Below are 20788 nucleotides of genomic sequence, written 5' to 3'. Positions count from 1 at the left end.
AAAATTCAGGTGTTGCCAATGTGATGGTACTATTTGAATAACCATTATTTAAAATACTTGGGACCAGAAGTGTTTCAGATTTCAGATTTTTTTCCAGTTTCTGAGTATTTGCATTATTGGTTGAACATCCCTAACCCGAAAATTTGAAGTCCAAAGTGCTCCACTCAGCATTTCCTTTGAGCATTCTGTTGGAGCTCAAATGTTCTGACTTTTGGAGCATTTCAGATTTCAGATTTTCAGACTGGGGATGCCTGTATTAAGAGGTGCAACTTTAAAGAGGTGATTAGGCCATAAGGACTCCTCCCTCAGGAATGTGATTAAGGCCTTGTAAAAGACAATTCACACAGGTTTCAGCTCTCTTGCCCTTCCCCCTTCCAAAATGTGAGGGCACAGTGTCTCTCCCTTTTTGGAGGACACAACACCAAAGTACCATCTTGGAAGCAGACACTGGGCCCTAACCAGCTGCCACCTTGATCTTGGACTTCATAGTCCCCAGAACTGTACAAAATAGATTTCTGTTCTTTGTAAGTTACCTAGCCTAAAGTACTTTGTTATAGCAGCACAAAGAGCCTAAGACACCGTGTTTATTTAATTTTTCATTTTGAACTAGTTTTAGCCTTTCAAAGAAGTTAGAAAAAATAGTACATAGAGCTCTTTACTAAACTTCTCTTAATGTTAACCACTTACATGATCATAGTGCAATTATCAAAATCAGGAAAAGAACACTGATAGAAATACATTTTAGTTTCACCCAACCTGTAACAGCTTCTCAGTCTTTGTTTGCTGTAGTAGTTTTCTAGAGCTGCTGTAACAAGTGACAACAAACGGCGTGGCTTAAAACAACAAGAATTTATTGTCTCGCAGTTCTAGAGGCCAGAAGTCCAAACTCAAAATGTTGGCAGAGCTGTGCTGTCTCTGAAATCTGTAGAGGAGAATTCTTCCTTGCCTCTTCAAAGCTTCCTGAGCTTGCAGCTACATCACTCCAGTCTCTGCCTCTGTTGTCACAGGGCAGTCTCCTTGTGTGTCTTTGCCTTCGCATGGCTATCTTTGTATAAAGACACTAGCCATATTGGACTAGAGGCCACCCTAATCAGCGTGATATCATCGTTTAAAATCAATATATATTTATACATATGTATATGTATATATCTACTTTTTAAAATGTAACAAGAAATTTACCATCTTAATTTTTCAGTGTACAGTTCAGTAGTGTTATGTATATTTACATGCTAGTGAAACAGATTTCTGGGACTTTGTCATCTTGCAAATCTGAAACTCTATACCCATTAAACAACAACTCGCCTTTACCCCTTCCCCTCAGCCCCTGGTAACCTCCGTTTTCCTGTTTCTATAAATTTGACTACTTCAGTTGCACATAAGTGGAATCATGTAGTATCTGTTTTTTTGTGTGTGACATGTATGACTCTGTCTTGATGAATTACATCTGCAACAGCCCTACTTCCAAATAAGGTCACACACCGAGTTACTAGGGGTTAGGATGTGTTTATCTGTTTTGGGGGATCACAATTCAACTTACCACACTTGTCTTTCACGACTGACATTTTTGAAGAGTACTGATCAGTTATTTTGAGAATATCCCTCAATTTGGATTTGCCTGATGTTTTTCTCGTGATTGAAATGGGATTATGCATTTTTTGTAAGAATATTATAGAAATGATATTGTGTTCGTCTTAGTGCGTTATATCTAGGAGTTTATGTTGTCAATACATTATATTCTGTGGCCCATTTTTGATAAACAAAAAGTTTATAAGCAAAAAGTTTCACACAATCCACTGGTGGGTGAGGTAATCTCATGATAGCATGAAAAAGGCTGAGAGGGGAAGAACATTGGAACTTGGAAAACTACACATGATGTTGTTGCTGATGATAATAAAGGCTGGTGATGATAAAAAACAGGATTTAACTAGAAATGGAGAGGAGAGAATGGTGTCAATCTGCTACACAGTCCACATCCCCCAGGAACACACCTATGTGGTTGAATCAGTTGGGTTTATTACTCCTTCCAGCAAGAGAAAACATAATCCACGGGAAACCATGGGGCATCTCACTAAGAGGGTGTTAGAAAAAACCTATTAGAGGACCTGGGCTTTGGTTGGGTGACTTTGGGGAGAGTCTAAGGAACTGGGGATAATTCTATGATTGGGTATCTCAAGCACTTCTACAGGAAGGGCAGACCAGAGTAGAGATAAAGGTATGATTTGTAAAGCAGCAGCAGTTACTCATTTTAGTGGGAGGGTGACATTTGGTATTTTGTGGGTTTCACAGTGATTTTTGTTTTTGTCTTATGCTGTCATGGTCTCAGAGCAACCTTGTTTGGTGTTGATGTTCTGTGAGACTACGTTCAAGGGATCAACACAGCTCAGCTAGGAGAGAGCCAGATTAGCTTGTAATAACATTGAGGCCACTTCTCAGATACCAGGATGTTTAAATATTTCCTTCTTTTCCTTGATGTCTATAGAGGTATTTAGAATAGAAAATCAGCAGAAGAGTGATGATAGCTTTGTTGTGGGCTGTGAGAGAATTAGAGGAGTCTAGGAAGCCTCAGGCTTCCATCCTGGCTAATCGTGTGAATGGATGAGAGAGTAACTGAGCTCAGGGATACGGGCAGAAGAACAGATTTGCAGTCAGAGATAATGAGTCCAATTTTAGCCACACTGAGCCTGGGGTAATCAGGCCAGTTTCCAATCTCATAGCTTCGAAGCTGGCACGGTATGCACACACACAACCTGAAAACAAAAACCACTAATATTGAGATATCTTCTGAAAACAAAAATCACAAAGCCTAATCACAAATCACGAATACCTCCTGAAACATTTTGATAGCACCTGTCAAACAAGAAAATTTAGAGTAGTTATGCCTCTAACCGCATTTTGAGCTACAGCAGAGGCAGCATTTCCTAAGAATGTTTATTTCCCACCCAAACACTTAGTTTTACAGCCAGTTCCTTCCTCTGAGTTCACACTTCATAGAACACACCCCTCCCTGAGCCCCATCACATCTTCTTACTGCCTTTCAAAATGGAAATAAGCTTAGAATCAATTCCATTTTCCTGGCTCCTCATTCTCTCTGGGTTAGAACTGCCCCAGTTAATTTAAAGCCAAGGCAGATGGTAATTCATCTTTGGCAATCAATGCAAGTGCCGAAGGAGAGGCGGGTCACACGCAGGCTTTCTTAAATCAACACTTGTGTGGAGCTTCCCTCCAGGCTCAGCAGTCACCTACCTGCTGTTGCTGCCATTAATTTCACTCCCCAGGAGGCGGAAGGTGGTGGAACTGGGTATAAGACATGGTATGGAAGCACAGTAACAGGCTTCAGGAGAGAACGCTGAGACTGACCTCAGAGCCTGGGCTGCTGCCTGAAGGGCTTGTGCTGAGCTCAGTGAACACTACTCTTGGCTTCATTAGGAAAGTGTATTTGGAAAAGATATGGGAATATATTTCCAAGTCTCTGGAGGACGGTGCCTAGCACAGAGTCCGTGCTCAATAAATATTTGAGCAGGATGGAGCAGCATTCTTGGAAGGAAGGAATGAGAGGTTTGACTCTAGGTGGGCAAATAGCTCTCATCTGAACCCTTCCTGAGCCCATGGGCTTTATGAAGGTGTTGTTTTTCCTCTTGCTCAGATGTGAGAAATGGCATCATGACCCACCAGTATATGAGAAATTGACCATTTTGTTGGGAAACACTAGAAAACTACAAGCTCTTGGGGGTAACCTTGTTCAAATATCGACTGGCAGTTTCTGCATCTGTGGATTGATTTAAACAACTTAGTCATTCAGAATATTTAAAAATAGAACCAGTCTATTTAAAGTGTCCTTCTGACTAGGGCCAGAATCAAAACAACAGGGGTTGCCTCTTTCAAAACAACAACCAAAACTTGCTAAGAAGGTGTTGGTTGAGGGAGCTGAAAGACAGAGACCCTCTGCTCTTCTAGGCCTCTTCACAGAGAAGCAGCAAGGGATGGGAAAACTGCCTGGATCCAGGCATTGCTAGGGTAGTTGGGGCCTGCACAGGGAACGGGCATCCTACATGGGGATTTGGGACCCTCACAGAGAGTCAGCACCTTGCCTGGGATTCGTCTATAAAAAGGTAAACACAAAAAAAGGGAAATTCACAAATGCTCCATAATGGACGTTATAGCTACAACACCAGCATCCATCCCATTCATTCTTCTCCCACTGAGTAGGAATGAAAATGATCTCAGCCATAGCTCCATGAGGAGGGGAGTGGGAGTGAGGAACTCATTGGTCTAAAGCAGTGAAGTCTCATCATCTTTGCCATGCACTTGGTTTAGGGATGGCAGGGATCTAAAATGGCTCAATCACAGGGAAACCCAGGGCTTCTCTTTAATGAATAGATAAAAATGTGGTAAGTCCCTGGGCAAAGGCAGCCCTGGCAGGTGCTGGCAGCCATCCTAGGACTGCGAGGGGAGCCATCCTCGGGAGAGGGGGCAGTTCCAGGAAGGGAGAAAGCCAGTCTTGATGACACTGCTGAGTGGCTGAAGTACTGACTATTTCTGGAATGTTCACCACATTAACTAGTTTCCTTTTTAAAGTGAGTTTGATTCAGTTATTTCGTTATTTATGACCAAGAATGTCTTAACTGATACAGCCATAAAAATATTCATCATCTTCTCTACGGTAAGATAAAAGGAAGTACAAAGAAATCAGTAATAGATCTAAAATAGGCTTTCTCCTCACACATAATGTTAAATTGAAAGAGTCAATCCTATGATATATTGAGAATAAAATTGTCAGAATTTTTTCAAAGGTAATTATTTTATTATACTCTTCTTGAAAATAATTTAATTTAAAGAAATTAAAATTATAGTAACCCATGGTTTTACCAAAGTAGAATGTTTTTTATTAATAGATTATAAAAAATGTTTAAAGTTGCAGTCATAACTGTGAAATTATTTTTTATGCTTTAATGATTTTATCATAACCAATTTCCCATGTTTCTCTGTAATCTTTATAATTATTTTCATTTTTTGAAAAAATTACCATCTTGTTTATATACTATAATTAGGCCACCCCCATAAGGTGATAGATACTTAGTTTCAACTTAGTTTTTTGTATTTGTAATTAGTGCTGCAATTAAAAGATTTACAAAGCACACAGCTCTTTCCTTCTGTTGAATTTGAATTATTAAGTGAATGACCTAACATTTCTAGGAGTATATAACTCCTAGACTAAGCAAGGCCTTGGGTATCAAACTACTTGGGAAGAATTCTTGGCTCCATTCTCGCAAATAGTATTATCTTGTTACTGTCTTGTACAGATTACATAAGCTTTCTTTCCTTGTTTTTTCTTTTTCCATTTGTAAAATGGGAATAATCATAGCACCTACTCCAGAGAGTTACTTTGGAAACCAGTTGTCATAATACATGTCAAGGGACTTAAAACAATGTATGGTACATGATAAGCTCTCAAGAGCTCTATTACTGTTTGGAGTAATATTAGCATATGAACACATTAATATAAGTTCTATGGCATTACGGCCTTACCAGTGCTGCTTATTCATATTTTGTCACTTTAACAGACATACCATTATATCTCATAATTATCTTAACTTTCATTTAATTACTGAAGGTGGCCATTTCTCCATGTCTTTTATTTTTTGTGTGTATTGTCTATGTCCTTTAATAGATGATTTTATAAAGTATGTCTAATAGTCCAAAGGGACTGGGACTTGTTAATTTGTATAGGTATGTGTATTAGTTTCCTATTGTTACCATAACAAGTTACCACAAATTCAGTAGCTTAAAGCAACACAAAATGGTCATCTTACACCTCTGGAGGTGTAATTTTAGACTTCTGATCAGAAGTCTAAAATTAAAATGTTGGCAGGGTTGTGTTCATTCTGTATGCTTTGGGGAGAATCAATATCCCTGCCTTTTCCAGCTTCTAGAGGCAACTTACATTTCTTGGTTTATGACCCCTTCTTATAGGAACCCTTGTAATTATATTGGGTCACCTAAAAAATCCAACATTATCTCCCCAGTTCATGATCCTTAATTTAATCACATATACAAAATCCCTTTTATCATGTAAGGTAACGTATTCACAGATTCTGAGAATTCGAATGTGGACAGCTCTGAGGGGCAATTATTCAGCCTACAACAGCATAGATGTATTGATTCATTCAACCTACATTAATTGAGCACCTACTCTGTTCCAGGTGCTGGAGCTATAAAGGTATATGGAGACACAGAGCCTGTTGGCAAGGAATATTCTTAGCAATGGAAAGAAGGAAGGAAGGAAAAAAAGAGAGAAAGGGAAGGAAGGAAGGAAGGAAGGAAGGAAGGAAGGAAGGAAGGAAGGAAGGAAGGAAGGGAGGGAGGGAGGGAGGGAGGGGAGGGGAGGGAAAGGAGTGAAGGGAGGAAAGGGAGGGAAGGGAGGGAAGGGAAGGAAGGGAAGGAGGGATTAAAGAAAGAAAAAGAGAAAGGTGGGGGAGGGAGGGAAAAAGGAAAGAAGGGAGAGAGAGGAAAGAGAAAGGAAGGAGGAAGAGTGGAAGAGAGAGAGGAAAGGAGAGAGGGAGGAGGAAAGCATTGCCATGGAAATACTTAAAATGCTATGGTAGCATAATAGAAAAATGTGTTGTAATTCCTGCGGGCCTGGAGGCTTCACAGAGAAGGGGACAATTGTGTTAGTTCTTAAAAGCTAAGTAGGAGGAAGCAGGCAAATAACTAGGAAAAAGCCATTCCTGGAGCGAAGAAACTGCAGAGGGACTAAGATTTGAGACAAAACGGCAATATTCAGAGAAAGATGAGCCAATTCGGTTTAGTTAGAGGCTCGGGTATTTCCTAGAGAATGGCAGAAGACTGAAGGGTTATGCTAAGAAATTAAAGAGCTTGTGTGTCATGGGGAAGCTGGTGAAGGTTAAGAAGGGTAATGATCAGATCTGATCGATGCTTTCTCAAGTGCAGTCTTGTGGCTGGGGGAGACTGAATGAGTGGAGCCAAAAGGCTGTTAAAATCGCCCAGTGAAGGGGTGGTAAATTTCCCTTATATTTCTTCTGGTTTTTATTAATATCTAATAAAAAGTAAGGGAAATAAACTAGATGACTTTAAAGTTCCCGTCTTGATCTGTGATTTCATGATTTCTACTCGATTTGTTCCCCCCAGTGAGATTAGTAATTAAAATACTTTAGCTTCTGGGCCTGGAGGAAAAAAATTACATTTACTCCCAGGAAATGACTTTTAAAAGAAGTTTTTAGATAAGTAGCTACTAAAAATCATTATTAAAAAATTACTCCATCATTTTCCCCAATGAGTCCTAATATGCATTTGGATAGCTTTTATTTCCTTATAAAAATATACTATAAAATTAATGCCATATTCTTTTCACTTAGAAGCAATGACGTCCTTCAGGCTGCGGACAGAAAAGTCAATGCGTGTGTGTGTTTAAAACTTTAATGCCCCCCAGCACCCTTTACATGGCTTCAAAGTGCTCCACTGTGTGCGTAAACAGAGCTTATTCAACCAGTCCTCTCTGGATAGACATTCAGGTGCTTCCAATCTTTTGCTAAACAATGCGTCCATAAACTTGAACATTTGTTGTTTCATATCTATAGAGATGTTTCTTCAGGGTACATGCCTGAAAGAAGATTTCTGGGACAAAAGGTAAATGCTTTAGTAATTTTGCCAACTTTCTCTCCACAGAGGTGGTGACGATGCCAGGCAATGTATGACCAGCAACGTATGACAATACCAGACTCTCCATAGCCTCATCAACAGTGTTCATGAAACATTTGGATTTTTGCCAATCTGACAGGTCAGAATTGATACTTGCAAGTAATTCAAATCTGCATCTCTCTTACTGTAAGTGGAGTTGGTCATCTTTCATATAGGACCATTAACCTCTTTTTAAAATAAATTTTTAATTGAGATGATTGTGGATTCACATGCAGTTGTAAGAAATAATAGAGAGAGATCCTGGACACCCTTTACCTAGTCCCCCTCCTCATGGCAACATCTTGCCAAATTATAGTAGGATGTCACAACCACACTATTGACATTGATACAGTCAAGACACAGAATAGATCCCGATCTTTCTTTTTATGACATCTTTATGTGAGTTGAATAAGATGGGGAAATTCCATTTACTCTTCCCAGTAATGACAAAAAAAAAAAAAAAATACAAAAAACCTACACCCTGTACAAAACAAACCTACACCCTGTACAAAACGCATAAGTAACCTACCAGAAGACTCTGAAAGGTGCAGTGAAGAAAGCACACGGACTAGGGACATGTGAACTGGAGGAACCTCGCTGTGAGCAATTTGAGTTTCTTCTGGCCTCCTTAACATCCCAGCCTGGGTGCTAGAGACATCTATCACTTAATAGAATATCTGCACCCCAGAAATGCCAATAAGGCAGATTTTTAAAAATCCCCCAAGAAAAACATGCTCTAAGTATAAGGACTTAAAACATGCTCTAAGAACTTAAAAAAGAGCAGCCCCTTTTTTAAATATATATATATTTTTAAGTTATAGAATACATGTGCAGAACGTGCAGGTTTGTTATGTAGGTGTATACCTGTGCCATGGTGGATTGCTGCACCTATCAACCTGTCATCTAGGTTTTAAGTCCCGCATGCATTAGGTATTTGTTCTAATGCTCTCCCTCCCTCTCCTTATTCCCCAAACCCCCCACAGGCCCAAGTGTGTGTTGTTCCCCTCCCTGTGTCCATGTGTTCTCATTGTTCAACTTCCGCTTATGAGTGAGACCATGCAGTGTTTAGTTTTCTGTTCCTGTGTTAGTTTGCTGAGAATGGTTTCCAGCTTCATCCTTGTCCCTGCAAAGGACATGAACTCATTCTGTTTTATGGCCGCGTAGTATTCCATGGTGTATATGTGCCACATTTTCTTTATCCAGTCTATCATTTTGATGGGCATCTGGGTTGGTTCCAAGTCTTTGCTATTATGCATAGTGAAGAGCATTCCTTTTATCCATACCTGTCTGCTCTCCAGAGGGGCACCAGCAAAGAAGCTATGCCCCTCCTCTGCCCCAACCAGCACTGCTGTGGACGACCTGTTTCCCACCCTCACTCACACCCTCTCTGCGGTAACCAGACGAGGCCCCTCCCTTACACAGCCTAAGGTAGAACTCTGGAAGCTTTCCTTCTTTTATGGGACCTGTCCAAGACTTTTGCCCAATTTTCTATCAGGTTTACAAGTAGGCTGTAAAATTTTAGAGGAAAACGGGGTTGGCCCTTTTGAGAAGCCCATGGCAAGCAGCTCCCTTTCTTGGTTATGGGCTACTTGGAAAAAATTGTATCTCATTTACCCCCATTCCCCCAGCACTAAGCACAATGCTGAGATGTAGTGTGTTAATAAATGACAAAAAATTATTGGTGTTAGAGAGAATAAAGACAAGGCTACCCGAGTTGCTAAGCAGGCTAGAAGACTGCATAATTACCCTATGCAAAATGACATTCATACCAAGGGCAAGGGAAAAAGAGTATAATAAAGGGGAATCTAGTTACCATAGTGACACTGTTCTCCTGAAACAAAAACACTCAACAGGATTTAACGAAGAATTAATAACCATCATGATTGTTCCTGATTCTGACAAAGACGATGGTGGAAGAGAAGAAGGCAGAAGGAAAAGCAGGCAACAGAGGGGTGGAAAGGGAGGGAGAACTGTGTAAAGAACATCTACTAATCCTTGGAAATTAACTAGATACATTGCTAAAACTACCTCAGATGAAAATTACGCTCCAGAGATAAATTAACACTTTCTCTTTCATTAGCCAAATTAGGTGTTTTCACAGTCTGCTCTGATGTGCTTTCCATGTCATCTAAAATCACACAACACTGTGAGGAAAGGAACCCTGATTCCTATTTGCTATATTTCTTCTTATGACTATTACTGACAAATTTCAATTGTACACTTTTGCCAGTTTTACTAATTGTTCACATACATGATCACATATAGGGTAATCACTGACTTCATTTTCTAGTTGAATTAAAGAATGCAGTATCATTCTTTAAATATAATCTTTCATCAAAATATTAGGGTCATATAACACTGTATATTTTGTGGGAAGGGCGACTTCACTTTTCATGTTTTTTTTTAAAAAAACAATAAAAATGATCTTGGCAATAAATTCTTTGCTATTTTTTCTCTTACATACTAACCTCTATTAACTGACTTAGAAGATACCTTTTAATTTTAAAAATATATTGAGTATAAAAGAGCCGGGCTCTCTATTCAGATATATTCATAGGTGTGTCACACATTTTGACAGTGGCCCTTAATAGTCCTAATGAAGGCACTGATCCTACCTAACACAATCAAGTATGAGGTATATGTTTTTTTTCTTTTTTTTTGAGACAGAGTCTCGCTGTCGCCCAGGCTGGAGTACAGTGGCATGATCTTGGCTCAATGCAAGCTCCACCTCCCAGGTTCCCGCCATTCTCCTGCCTCAGCCTCCCGAGTAAATGGGACTACAGGCGCCCGCCACCACGCGCGGCTAATTTTTTGTATTTTTAGTAGAGACAGGGTTTCACCGTGTTAGCCAGGATGGTCTCGATCTCCTGATGAGGTATATGTTTTAATAGAACGGTAATTTAGAATGCCGTTTAGTTCTTCCCTAATTACATGGCAAAGTGTTCCCCTGACAGACTCACTCATTCATTGAGCACTACGCCAGATGCTAGAAGTACAAAAATAAATAAGACACTGCTACTCTCAGATAGTTAGCAGTCTTTGGGAGGAAAGAAAATTTGTTAATCAAACACATGCAACAGTATAAGCCATGCTTTTAATAGGGTTTAGGTACTGTGGGCAGAGGTGAAAGGAGTGAGTGGCAAACTGGTTGGCGAGGGAAGGCTTCCAGAGGAGCTTATTGAGTCAAAGAGGTACGTGGGCCAAGGTCGGTGGCTTACACCTGTAATCCTAGCACTTTGGGAGGCCGAGGCAGGCAATCACTTGAGCTGAGGAGTTTGAGACCAGCCTGGGCAACATAGTGTAACTCTTTCTCTACAAAAAAAAAAAAAAAAAAAAAAAAATACAAAAATTAGCTGGGTGTGGTGGTATGTGCCTGTAATCCCAGCTGCCTAGGAGGCTGAAGCAGGAGAATCGCTTGAACCCGGGAGGAGGAGGTTGCAGTGAGCCAAGATGGTACCACTGCACTCCAGCCTGGGCAAGAGAGCCAGATCCTGTCATAAATAAATAAATAAATAAATAAATAAATAAAGCTATGTAGTAGATTCTCTGGTGGATAAGACAGGAAAGATTGTGTACAAAGGCAATGGTTAAGAGGCCACTCGGAGGAGCTCATAGGTAGCTAAGGAATGGAAAGCACGGAACAGGAGTGAGAAGTGAGGTATCTGTCTCACTTCTTGCCTCCAACAGGCAAGGACAATTCAGATCATGAAGAGCCTGGTATGAGAAGCAGAAACACTTGGACCTTATCCGTAGGCGGTGGGAAGCCTCAAGAAGATTTTCAGCAAGGTGGCATTTCAAAAGAGACAATTTCTGTGGCAACATGGAAAATGGAGTCAAAGAAGATATATCCTTGCAGTGAGAAAAGATGGAGTGAGGTAGGTGGATCATTTGAGTCCAGGAGTTTGAGTCCAGCTTGGGCAATACGGTGAGACCCTATCTCAAAAAAAAAAAAAAAAAAAAAAAAAAAAATTTGGGAAGGTTTGGGCAGTTGTTGAAGAAACAAAAGACCCAGGCAGATTGAAGAGAGAATTAAAAGGTAATGTTGACTGTGGGGAGGAGAAAAAGGGAGGATGACTCAGATTCATGCCTTGACTTGCTAAGGGGATGGGAATATAAGAAAAAACTAGGTTTTGAAGAGGAATTTGATACATTTACCTAAGGACCTGGTGAATTTTAAGTTTCTGTGAACAAACAGGTGGGGATGACCAATAAATTGATAAGTCACATGCTAATAATAATTCCGAGCTGGAGATAAGGGCTTGGGAATTTCCTGTACATATCTAGTGGGTCCATAGAGTTAAAGCTCTAGAAGTACCAGAGATTGCCTGCTGCATTTGACTGATTAAAATTTAACAATATCAAAAATTGAGTTCCTTACCCTTACTACTGACATCTCAAGTGCTTGAGAGCCACATGTGACTAGTGACTACTACATCGGACAGCATGGTCGTAAAACATCTTCATCATCACAAAACGTTTTATTGGACACTATTAAAAGAGTATTGATCCAAAGAGAGAGAGTGAGTGGAAGGCAGAGGAAGGACCTTCCAAGGAAACTGCAGATATGTGTGAAAAGCCAAACCCAAAAGCCAAGGTTGGAGAGACAGAGAGCAGGCACTCCGGCACATCGGGGATATTTGACTTCCTCCGGTATGATACTGGGAGAAGCTCTGAGTTACTAAATGCCTTCCATGAACTACATATTGTAACATGTGCTTTCCATGCCATCTAAAACCACACAACCCAGTGAGGAAAGGGACCCTGATTCCTATTTGCTACACTTCTTCTTATGACTATTACTGACAAATTTTTATTTTTTGAGACGGAGTCTCGCTCTGTCGCCCACGCTGGAGTGCAGTGGCGTGATCTCCGCTCACTGCAAGCTCCACCTCCCGGGTTCACGCCATTCTCATGCCTCAGCCTCCTGAGTAGCTGGGACCACAGGTGCCCGCCACTACCCCCGGCTAATTTTTTGTATTTTTAGTAGACACAGGGTTTCACCGTGTTAGCCAGGATGGTCTCGATCTCCTGACCTCGTGATCTGCCCACCTCGGCCTCCCAAAGTGCTGGGATTACAGGCGTGAGCCACCGTGCCCGGCCGACAAATTTCAATTGTACACTTTTGCCAGTTTTACTAATTGTTCACATACATGATCACAAACAGGGTAATCACTGACTTCATTTTCTAGTTGAATTAAAGAATGCAGTATCATTCTTTAAATATAAGCCAAGAATGCGCATGAAAGAAAAGCTTGTTAATCTAAAGCTGAAAAACTGACTTAATGTGAGCCAAATTTTTGTTCCCTGTGTCAGGCACTGACACAGTGGCACTGAGTGCTCTACTAGGGTTAGCTTATTTTTAATCATCTTTGATTGAGAGAACAGGAAACTGAGGACAACAGCGTTTGAAAATGTGTTAATGTTTCACAGATAATGGCAGAGGACCCCTGGATTCAAACTCAGATCAGTCTAAGTTACAAGTAAAAATTCTACAGTATTTGCTTATAATCCCCACCTTCCACAGAGCCCACCTTATGCAAAATCCTTAAGCAAATTTTTAAGGTCTACTGCAGAAGAACAATTATCGCAACATCTCCTTCTGAAGTACATGTTTACAGCTGACAAATAAGTGCTGGAGAAAAGCTGCTCCTACAAAGATGCTCAATTAGTGAAACAGACAATCAACGTTTGCAAAGGACAGAAATGAGCCCCTCATTTGATAGCATGTGGTTCTTCAGGTGTTTCTGCTACATCAGTTTTACACAGAGAAGACGTAAACTCCTTGAGGGTAGGTAATGTCCGATACCGCTCAAGATCCTCCAGAGCACACACTTAAACTGCTAAAATTGGGAAGATTATATTAGCAAGGGCATGCAACCAAAATCTGTTAGGGGAATGTGTTGAGAAAGATGCAAGTTTTATTTTTCACACCGTGTTTTTTTTTATTTTCATTGTATAGTTGAATGGCAAATCACTTTTCTGAAGTCGCTTAAATCAAGAGCAAAACAGTACATGCTCCTTAAGAACAGACTTCTCTAAATAAAATTTTGGTCCAGAATATACCCAACAACCTTAAATCTTTGTCTAAAGATAGCACAAAAAGTGTGTGTGTACAGTGTGTGTGTATATATATAGGATATCAAGGAGGTATCTATGATCATATATACACACATACACACACACATATATATATAATCATTAAATGGAGTTACTATGTTTTCACCAGAGGACACATTAATACCACAGTGGGGCAGACTAAGCTGACTAAATTTCATGGCTTTAAATGATTATGATTTAATGACTGGTTTTAGTTGTGACATGCAGTGACAATATCCCTATATATATTATACATAGAGTAATTACAATTCATTTCACAAATAGTAAGTTGATAAAACTCATGATCTCACAATCTAGTCTCAAATACAAATCTGGTCCCTAGGTATTTTTGAGATTTGGCTCTTTGCCTTAAAAATCATTGATACCTGAAAAACGAGTAGTAAATTGAGCATAACACACCAGCTTAGTTTATTGAAGTTGTGCAGGGAGAAGAAAATTTATGCTAAAATGAAATTCTTAAATATTTATCTTGATATAATAGACTACTAATTGTTGTACTAATCAAAAATATTTAAATACTACTTTTTGAGATAAAAGGAATAAGGTGATGTCCAACTGTATTTAAGCTGTGGTTACCTTATGCTTATATTGCAACCCTAGTGTCAACCAAGATATTCATCAATAATTCATTTAAAATTTAGGATAACAAACAAAAATCCCAGGTAACCCAAAAAAGTTCCTGGGAGGAAAATAATTACATCTTCACACAAAGTCTTTAGAACATTATATTTCATAAAAGACAATGATAAAAAAGTACAAACATTTCCATGAGAAGCAAAAAAAGAAGTGGGATACAAGAAATTACTAGCATTTATTTCAGTGCATTTATGTAGAAGCCTTTCATCTAAATAAATAAAATAATCTTAAGTACACTTCCTCTTTCTGATAAACAATACTATGACCATTTTAGTTCTCTCAACCGGCATACTTGCAAATCCAAGACAATAAATCCAGAATAGTATTTATTTGAAAAACACATAAATAAATATATCAAAGACAAGCAAAGGCCAAATAAAATGACAAAATCTACTTTCACTTGTAGGAAACCTCCAGAAAGAAAATATTGTATTGGACATTTTTCCATTTTGTTTTAAAACAGGTATCAGTATCTTGGCTAGCAAAAGGGTAGATAAGGAAATTTTTAATACATAACTGTGTCTACTTAATATTATAAAGCTTTCTTACTGAATACCTTTTCACAAAAACAAAAACTTAAATGTAGATTTAAAAAATACTCATAAAACTCTAGTTTTGGCAAAGAATTAACTATCTCCATTGTGAATTATATATAGCTCCAGCAAATGTGTACTCTTCTCCTTTTCTTCTCTACAGACAGGCCCATTAGTCATTACTTCTTTCTGTAGTTGAAAAGCACCATGTAATTTTCCCAGTTAGTGCCATAGGGACCTCCTATAAGCCCTAGGTCCACATATACGGGTTTCTTGACTTTGAGACTAGGAAATACAACAGATAAGTTATCAGAGGATGTCTTCATAATTTCAGAAAGATCTCAATTTGCTTGACTTCATTTGTTTAGAAATGAAATAATAATACTCTTTCCATAGACATACCTAGCATTGCACTGGATATGGAATAGGCAATGAATATATGCTCATTCATAAATCCTCCAAACATCCTATAAAGAAGATAATTTGCATTTGCAATATATTTGTTAATCTTTATGTAATAATTAATACAATGAAGATAAACGGGCACAGCTCTGTCACTCTTACAGAAACATATTAAGGTCACTGTTTATAGGCAAAAATAATTTTAGGTCTACACTAAAAAAGCAAAACAAATAAAAAGCAAACTAGGTGGTTTTCACAGGATGACAAACCATATTCAAAACTGAAAAAAAAGTGAAATGTTTATATCTCACTCTTGAAACAAAAATTAACATCAGACTTAAGAAAATAAGGCAGATACTAGTAGTACTAAGTTTTCTTGAAACTGTAAAATATATATAAAAATGAAAAGATACTGAATGTGGACAGCTCCACATTGATCAACAAATGTTAACATTCTCAGTCTCTCATTGACTTTAAAAACTATGTAATAGAGACAGAAAATGAACTAATACACAAATTAAGTACAAATATCGTAATTTTCAGAAGGTTTGATTTTTCATCGAGTACCACAAAAAAAACTGAAATATAAATACTTTGGAAATAGTTCTAAGAAATAAATATGAAAATATTTTGTTTGGTATTATAACAGAGAAGCTATCCATTTTCTCAAAGTATAAGGATTCAATTATTTTATGATTTAGTCCGTGGTCATTTGTGTTATCAATATTGCCATAAAAATGACACTTCAAAATAAAACTTACAATCTGAGATAAATAACCATAGTTCTGTTTTAGGTAAACAATCCTTGAGGCAAATATTATCCAAACGTCTCTCATATATAGATTTCTATTGCTCATCATTGTTGTTGAAGATTCACTTTATAGATATTTAATTTTTTGTTTGAAATTTGTGAAAATATCAAGATATTTTAAAGAATCTTTATAATTGCTAATTTTCAAAAAAGAATACTGTTCGGCTTTACTGTGGAAAAATTCATCCAAAATTAAGATATGTACTTGATATCAGGTAGTAAGACCTTTTTTCAGAGAACAGTCATATGAAGATGACTGGACAAAGCCCTGACACTCATGCAAACATATAAGATACTACATATAGAAGACATTATGGCATCAGTGCACCGAATAACTCATCATGTATTTTAAGATAATTCTATTAAATTATACTTTTAGATACTACATATAGAAGACATTATAGTATCAGTGCACTGAATAACTGATCATGTATTTTAAGAAAATTCTATTAAATTATACTTTTAGAAAGCAAATTTTAGTAATTAACACCAGAGATATAATCTCTTAAAAGTGAAAAAAACAATACAGTTTGAATGAAACTAACATTCAAGGGTCCCCTCCAAAAGTGAAATTCTATGTCTGAGAACTAAACTTAAAATTTGTTTTTATCTACTAAGTATTTATCTTCATAAAAATAGAATATTTAATTCTTATCTAATAGTATAATTCATTTGTATATTATAAGTACTATTGGGTTTTCTTCCATAGATCATTCTTTTAAAAAAACTGACTTGATTTCTTTTTAAATGAAGATACTTTTTTTTGGCTCTTCTGAACTGGAAATAATAAAAGTGCTGTTCACCGTGAATTTAAAAAAAATACAGAGTATAAACACACAACCTTGGAAACATTTTTTGAGGCACAAAATCCCTGACACACCAGAGGTACATGAAAGACATTTAACATAAAGAGGTCCTTTATATCATGTCACATCATAACTTTTAAGATTTTTCTTGGTAATACTCATGCAATATGCATAAACAATATGGTTGTGATTTCTAGCAAAATCAGATGAGATTGCAAGCAAGGAAAAACATAGGTAATCCCAGTAGGAAGAAGAGCTACTTAAGTCCTTTCTTCTTTCCCTTTAAAGCCTAAGAAAGCTGTGACTTCTTCCACACAAAAGGCTGAGGTCTAAAGCTCAAAACTAGTATAACAGTTTACTGTATTAGTTGGCTGTCAATTATTGACAGTTCCTTCATTTCACACAAGGGTTAACCTTTGTTTAGTGACATAAATTTAGTGAGTTTTTTTCATGCAAATAAAAAATGTCTATAAAAGTCCAATAAAGGTATAACCGATTACATGCAAAACTGCAACACATCTAATTTTTCAACAATTTGCACACATTAATTTATATCACATATATACAAAATGTTTAAATGGAAATAAAAGCATTCTCTTGAATTAAATTATAGGTTTTAGTATAAAAATTTTCTCTTCGTAGGGAGCTCTCTTAACTTCTGATCTTAAGTAGTGGCTTCCGGTTTCTGCGGTGCTCGCCACAGGGGTGTGTCTCAGAGCAGGGAGGACGGGTGAGAGAAGGATGACTGTATATAGTCCCACTCTGTAAACATTGTGGACTGCTGGCTCTTCTCAGAGAAAAGGGCACTGTGACGCAGCCAATCACTGACCTCCACTAAGAGTGCGCTCCAAGTTTATGATCCAGCATTGTGGTCTACCTTGCCACGACAGCCACTTCTTTTAATAGTCTTCGATTGGAGCTAACTCTGGCATGAGGTTTACAGACACGTTTGTATACAACCTATCAACCAGTATTTTTGGCCTATATATTAAATTGTTCAACCCATCGATGTACTGACGCTCCTTGGAATACCTTAGTAATTTATACCTATAGTTTTAGAGGAAAAAACAAAAAAGTAACAAAACATGTTCAAAAAGGAAAACTGATAAGGACTGTGTTCAAGGTCATCTTATAATTAAAGCACTTAATGCCCTTTACAATTTCGGGTTCTTGTGCGTAATTTAAGAATCTCTAAACCATTATTCTAAATTAGCAATTTTACTAATCAAAAAATGCCACCTGAAAAAATTATTTTGCACTTTTACAATTAGACATCTTTAATAAATAAAACATTATGCTTTATGTTACATAAATACTTTTACATAAATAGTTAACCGGGTTCTTTAACGTAAATATGTGTATTTATTAATGCATATATATGTATATCTCTTCAAAACAAGCACCAAAAATGCTTCCTTTTGTAAAGATTCCCTTCAGCAAAAAATACTTCCCTTCCATTATGAAAATTCCCTTCAGCAGCTTTTTTGGGGTTCAATGCATTTTTATTTACCTTTCATTTATTCAACAGCTTTGGAAAGCTTGGTATCTGAAGATGACATTCAACTTACCGTCCTAAAAACTGGACTTCACCTCTATGGTGATGAGGAATTGACTTGTATTTTCCTAAGTCTCCCTCTGGTCTGGTTACATTATATCCAGCATAGTGAACTCTACAATGCCATATATGGAAATGAAAATATAGAGAAATAAAATATGAAAATGGGTTATGTGAGTTCAATTTCAAAACACAAAAGAATGCTCTAATCCAGGGTTCCCCAACCCCTGGGCCACTAACCAGTATAGGTCCATGGCCTGTTAAAAACTGGGCCGCACAGCAGGAGGTGAGCGATCATTACTGCTTGAGCTCCACCTCTTGTCAGATCAGTGAATGGCATGAGATTTTCAGAGGAATACAAACCCTATTGTAAACTGCACATGTGAGGGATCTAGGTTGTATGGCTCCTTCTAAGAATCTAATGCCTGATGATCTGAGGTGGAACGGTTTTCTCCCGAAACCATCCTCCTGGGTCCTTCAAAAAATTATCTTCCAGGAGACTGGTCCCTGGTGCCAAAAAGTTGGGGACCGCTGCTCTAATTATATGCTGCCAATAATTTCAGAAAGCAGACTTAATGGAAAAAAGAGAAACATAAAATAGGGTTTAGAAACCTCAAACATATCCCATCCCAAAGAATCTTCTTGGAATGGATAAGTACTACAATTTACCTAATATAAGTAAGATTTATAAAAATTCTATTAGTGAACAATTTGTACCTCAACATACCTGTTCCAAAGGTCATCATCTTCTCCTCCCCATCCCCAGAAGGCATTAGGAAAACCATTGATCTTTCTAAATTGTTCCACTGTCAGCCCACTTACACCACCAAAAAATTCTTTATATGGAAGACTAGAAAAGAAAGACACAGTATTCTAAAAATAAAATCATAATAGTTTCCCATGTGAAATGAAGGTTTCAGTCTTTCGTGTGCTTTTGCAAAATATGCCCTGATATTCTATATAGACAATTATGTTAGAAAATGTAAAGTACACCAAGACATAAAACATTTTTATATTCTAGTGAAACAAGTTAATGTAAATGTGTTATGTTAAATGTAAAGCACTTATGGAAATCTGAATTTAATATTTAGTATACAAATAAGACTCAAAATAAAACCTGTGAGGCTCAAAACCCAGTGCCCCAAAATTGTATATTTTCACAACAAAAGTAAACATGATTAAATATATTAATAATGGTCAATGCATGTCAGATGTTCCTAAACTAGTAACACTTAAAAAATTAACTGAATTATAAATGCATTATTTATTATATAGAGCAGGATAAATATCAATTACAAAAGACAATTCTAGCATTTAATTTTCTAGCTACCTACTTTTATAATGATCTTATCTGTTGGGATTACACTCTCAAAATATTCATGGATATTTACAAATATATTCATTTTCAATGCACTGATATTTACAGAAATAACTACATTTTTATTTGGATTTTATTTTCCTTACCCTTCCCTAACTCATACTCCAAGGAATGTGTCAAATGATGCAATGTTTTTAAACTTTTCTAAACTATATTTTTACTTAGCTAAACTGTGTGTTTAGGTATAGATTGGCTTTCTGACATTTAGGCAGCATACCTAGACCTGCAATCCTGAATATATTCCCATGGACTGAAACATGCCCCTGGGGAGCAGATGCCAGAGCAGAGAAAACGTGACCATGCACAGCACCCAAAAATCGAGCTGAAGGAAACCTGGCTGCGACCACAGCAAAGCTGTCTCAGAGGAGGGAGCTTTTTGTTAGACACTCGCCTCACATTCTGAGAAGGACGTGCTGTTTGCCAGCTGGGGTCTTGTGTGGCACACAGACCAGGGAAGAGTAGTTCCTTCATGGAAGCCTAGGGTTGTAGGAGAAAGCAGTCTTGCCCTCATCCTAGGTCAAAGGTACTCCAAGATGGTAACAGCAACACTGATCCTAAAGACAACCATACTCTCCTGAGACCTCTCAAGGCTCACACTTGGGAGCTTAGTGTTCTGGTATTACAATAAGACTAGCTGGGGGTTCCACAGGGCCAATAAGCATTCTTGGCACCATGTACTTCCCACATCAGATGGATTATTCTTGCCCAGGCTAGTAGTTTAGGAAAAACCTGAGATCATCAGATAGGGAGACATGAATAAATGTGTCTGTGTGTTTATTGACATGTACAAATCAGCAAGCCTATCAATTCCATTTACTGCTCTAAGTGGAAATAGTCAATTGTGCTATACGAATA

General features: G+C 37.8%; 1 protein-coding gene across 3 annotated transcripts in view; it reads right to left on the bottom strand.

Moving 5' to 3' along the window:
• Positions 1 to 14524: 14524 nt before the first annotated feature.
• Positions 14525 to 20788, bottom strand: part of B4GALT6 (beta-1,4-galactosyltransferase 6) — a 63213-nt gene continuing 56949 nt past the window's right edge. For all 3 annotated transcript variants that reach the window (XM_032152581.3, XM_058438519.1, XM_058438520.1), the window contains 3 exons: positions 19283 to 19405; positions 18569 to 18670; positions 14525 to 18047 (listed from right to left, as the gene is read on the bottom strand). In XM_032152581.3, the coding sequence (XP_032008472.1) occupies positions 17900 to 18047; positions 18569 to 18670; positions 19283 to 19405 (373 nt within the window). In that variant the 3' untranslated portion in view covers positions 14525 to 17899. The remainder of the gene's footprint in view (positions 18048 to 18568; positions 18671 to 19282; positions 19406 to 20788) is intronic.

The sequence above is a fragment of the Hylobates moloch genome, unplaced genomic scaffold (genome assembly GCF_009828535.3).
Source record: "Hylobates moloch isolate HMO894 unplaced genomic scaffold, HMol_V3 SCAFFOLD_5, whole genome shotgun sequence".
NCBI classification, from domain to species: domain Eukaryota; kingdom Metazoa; phylum Chordata; class Mammalia; order Primates; family Hylobatidae; genus Hylobates; species Hylobates moloch.
Note: the sequence above shows the minus strand (reverse complement) of the source record. Positions and strands in the feature narration are given on the sequence as shown.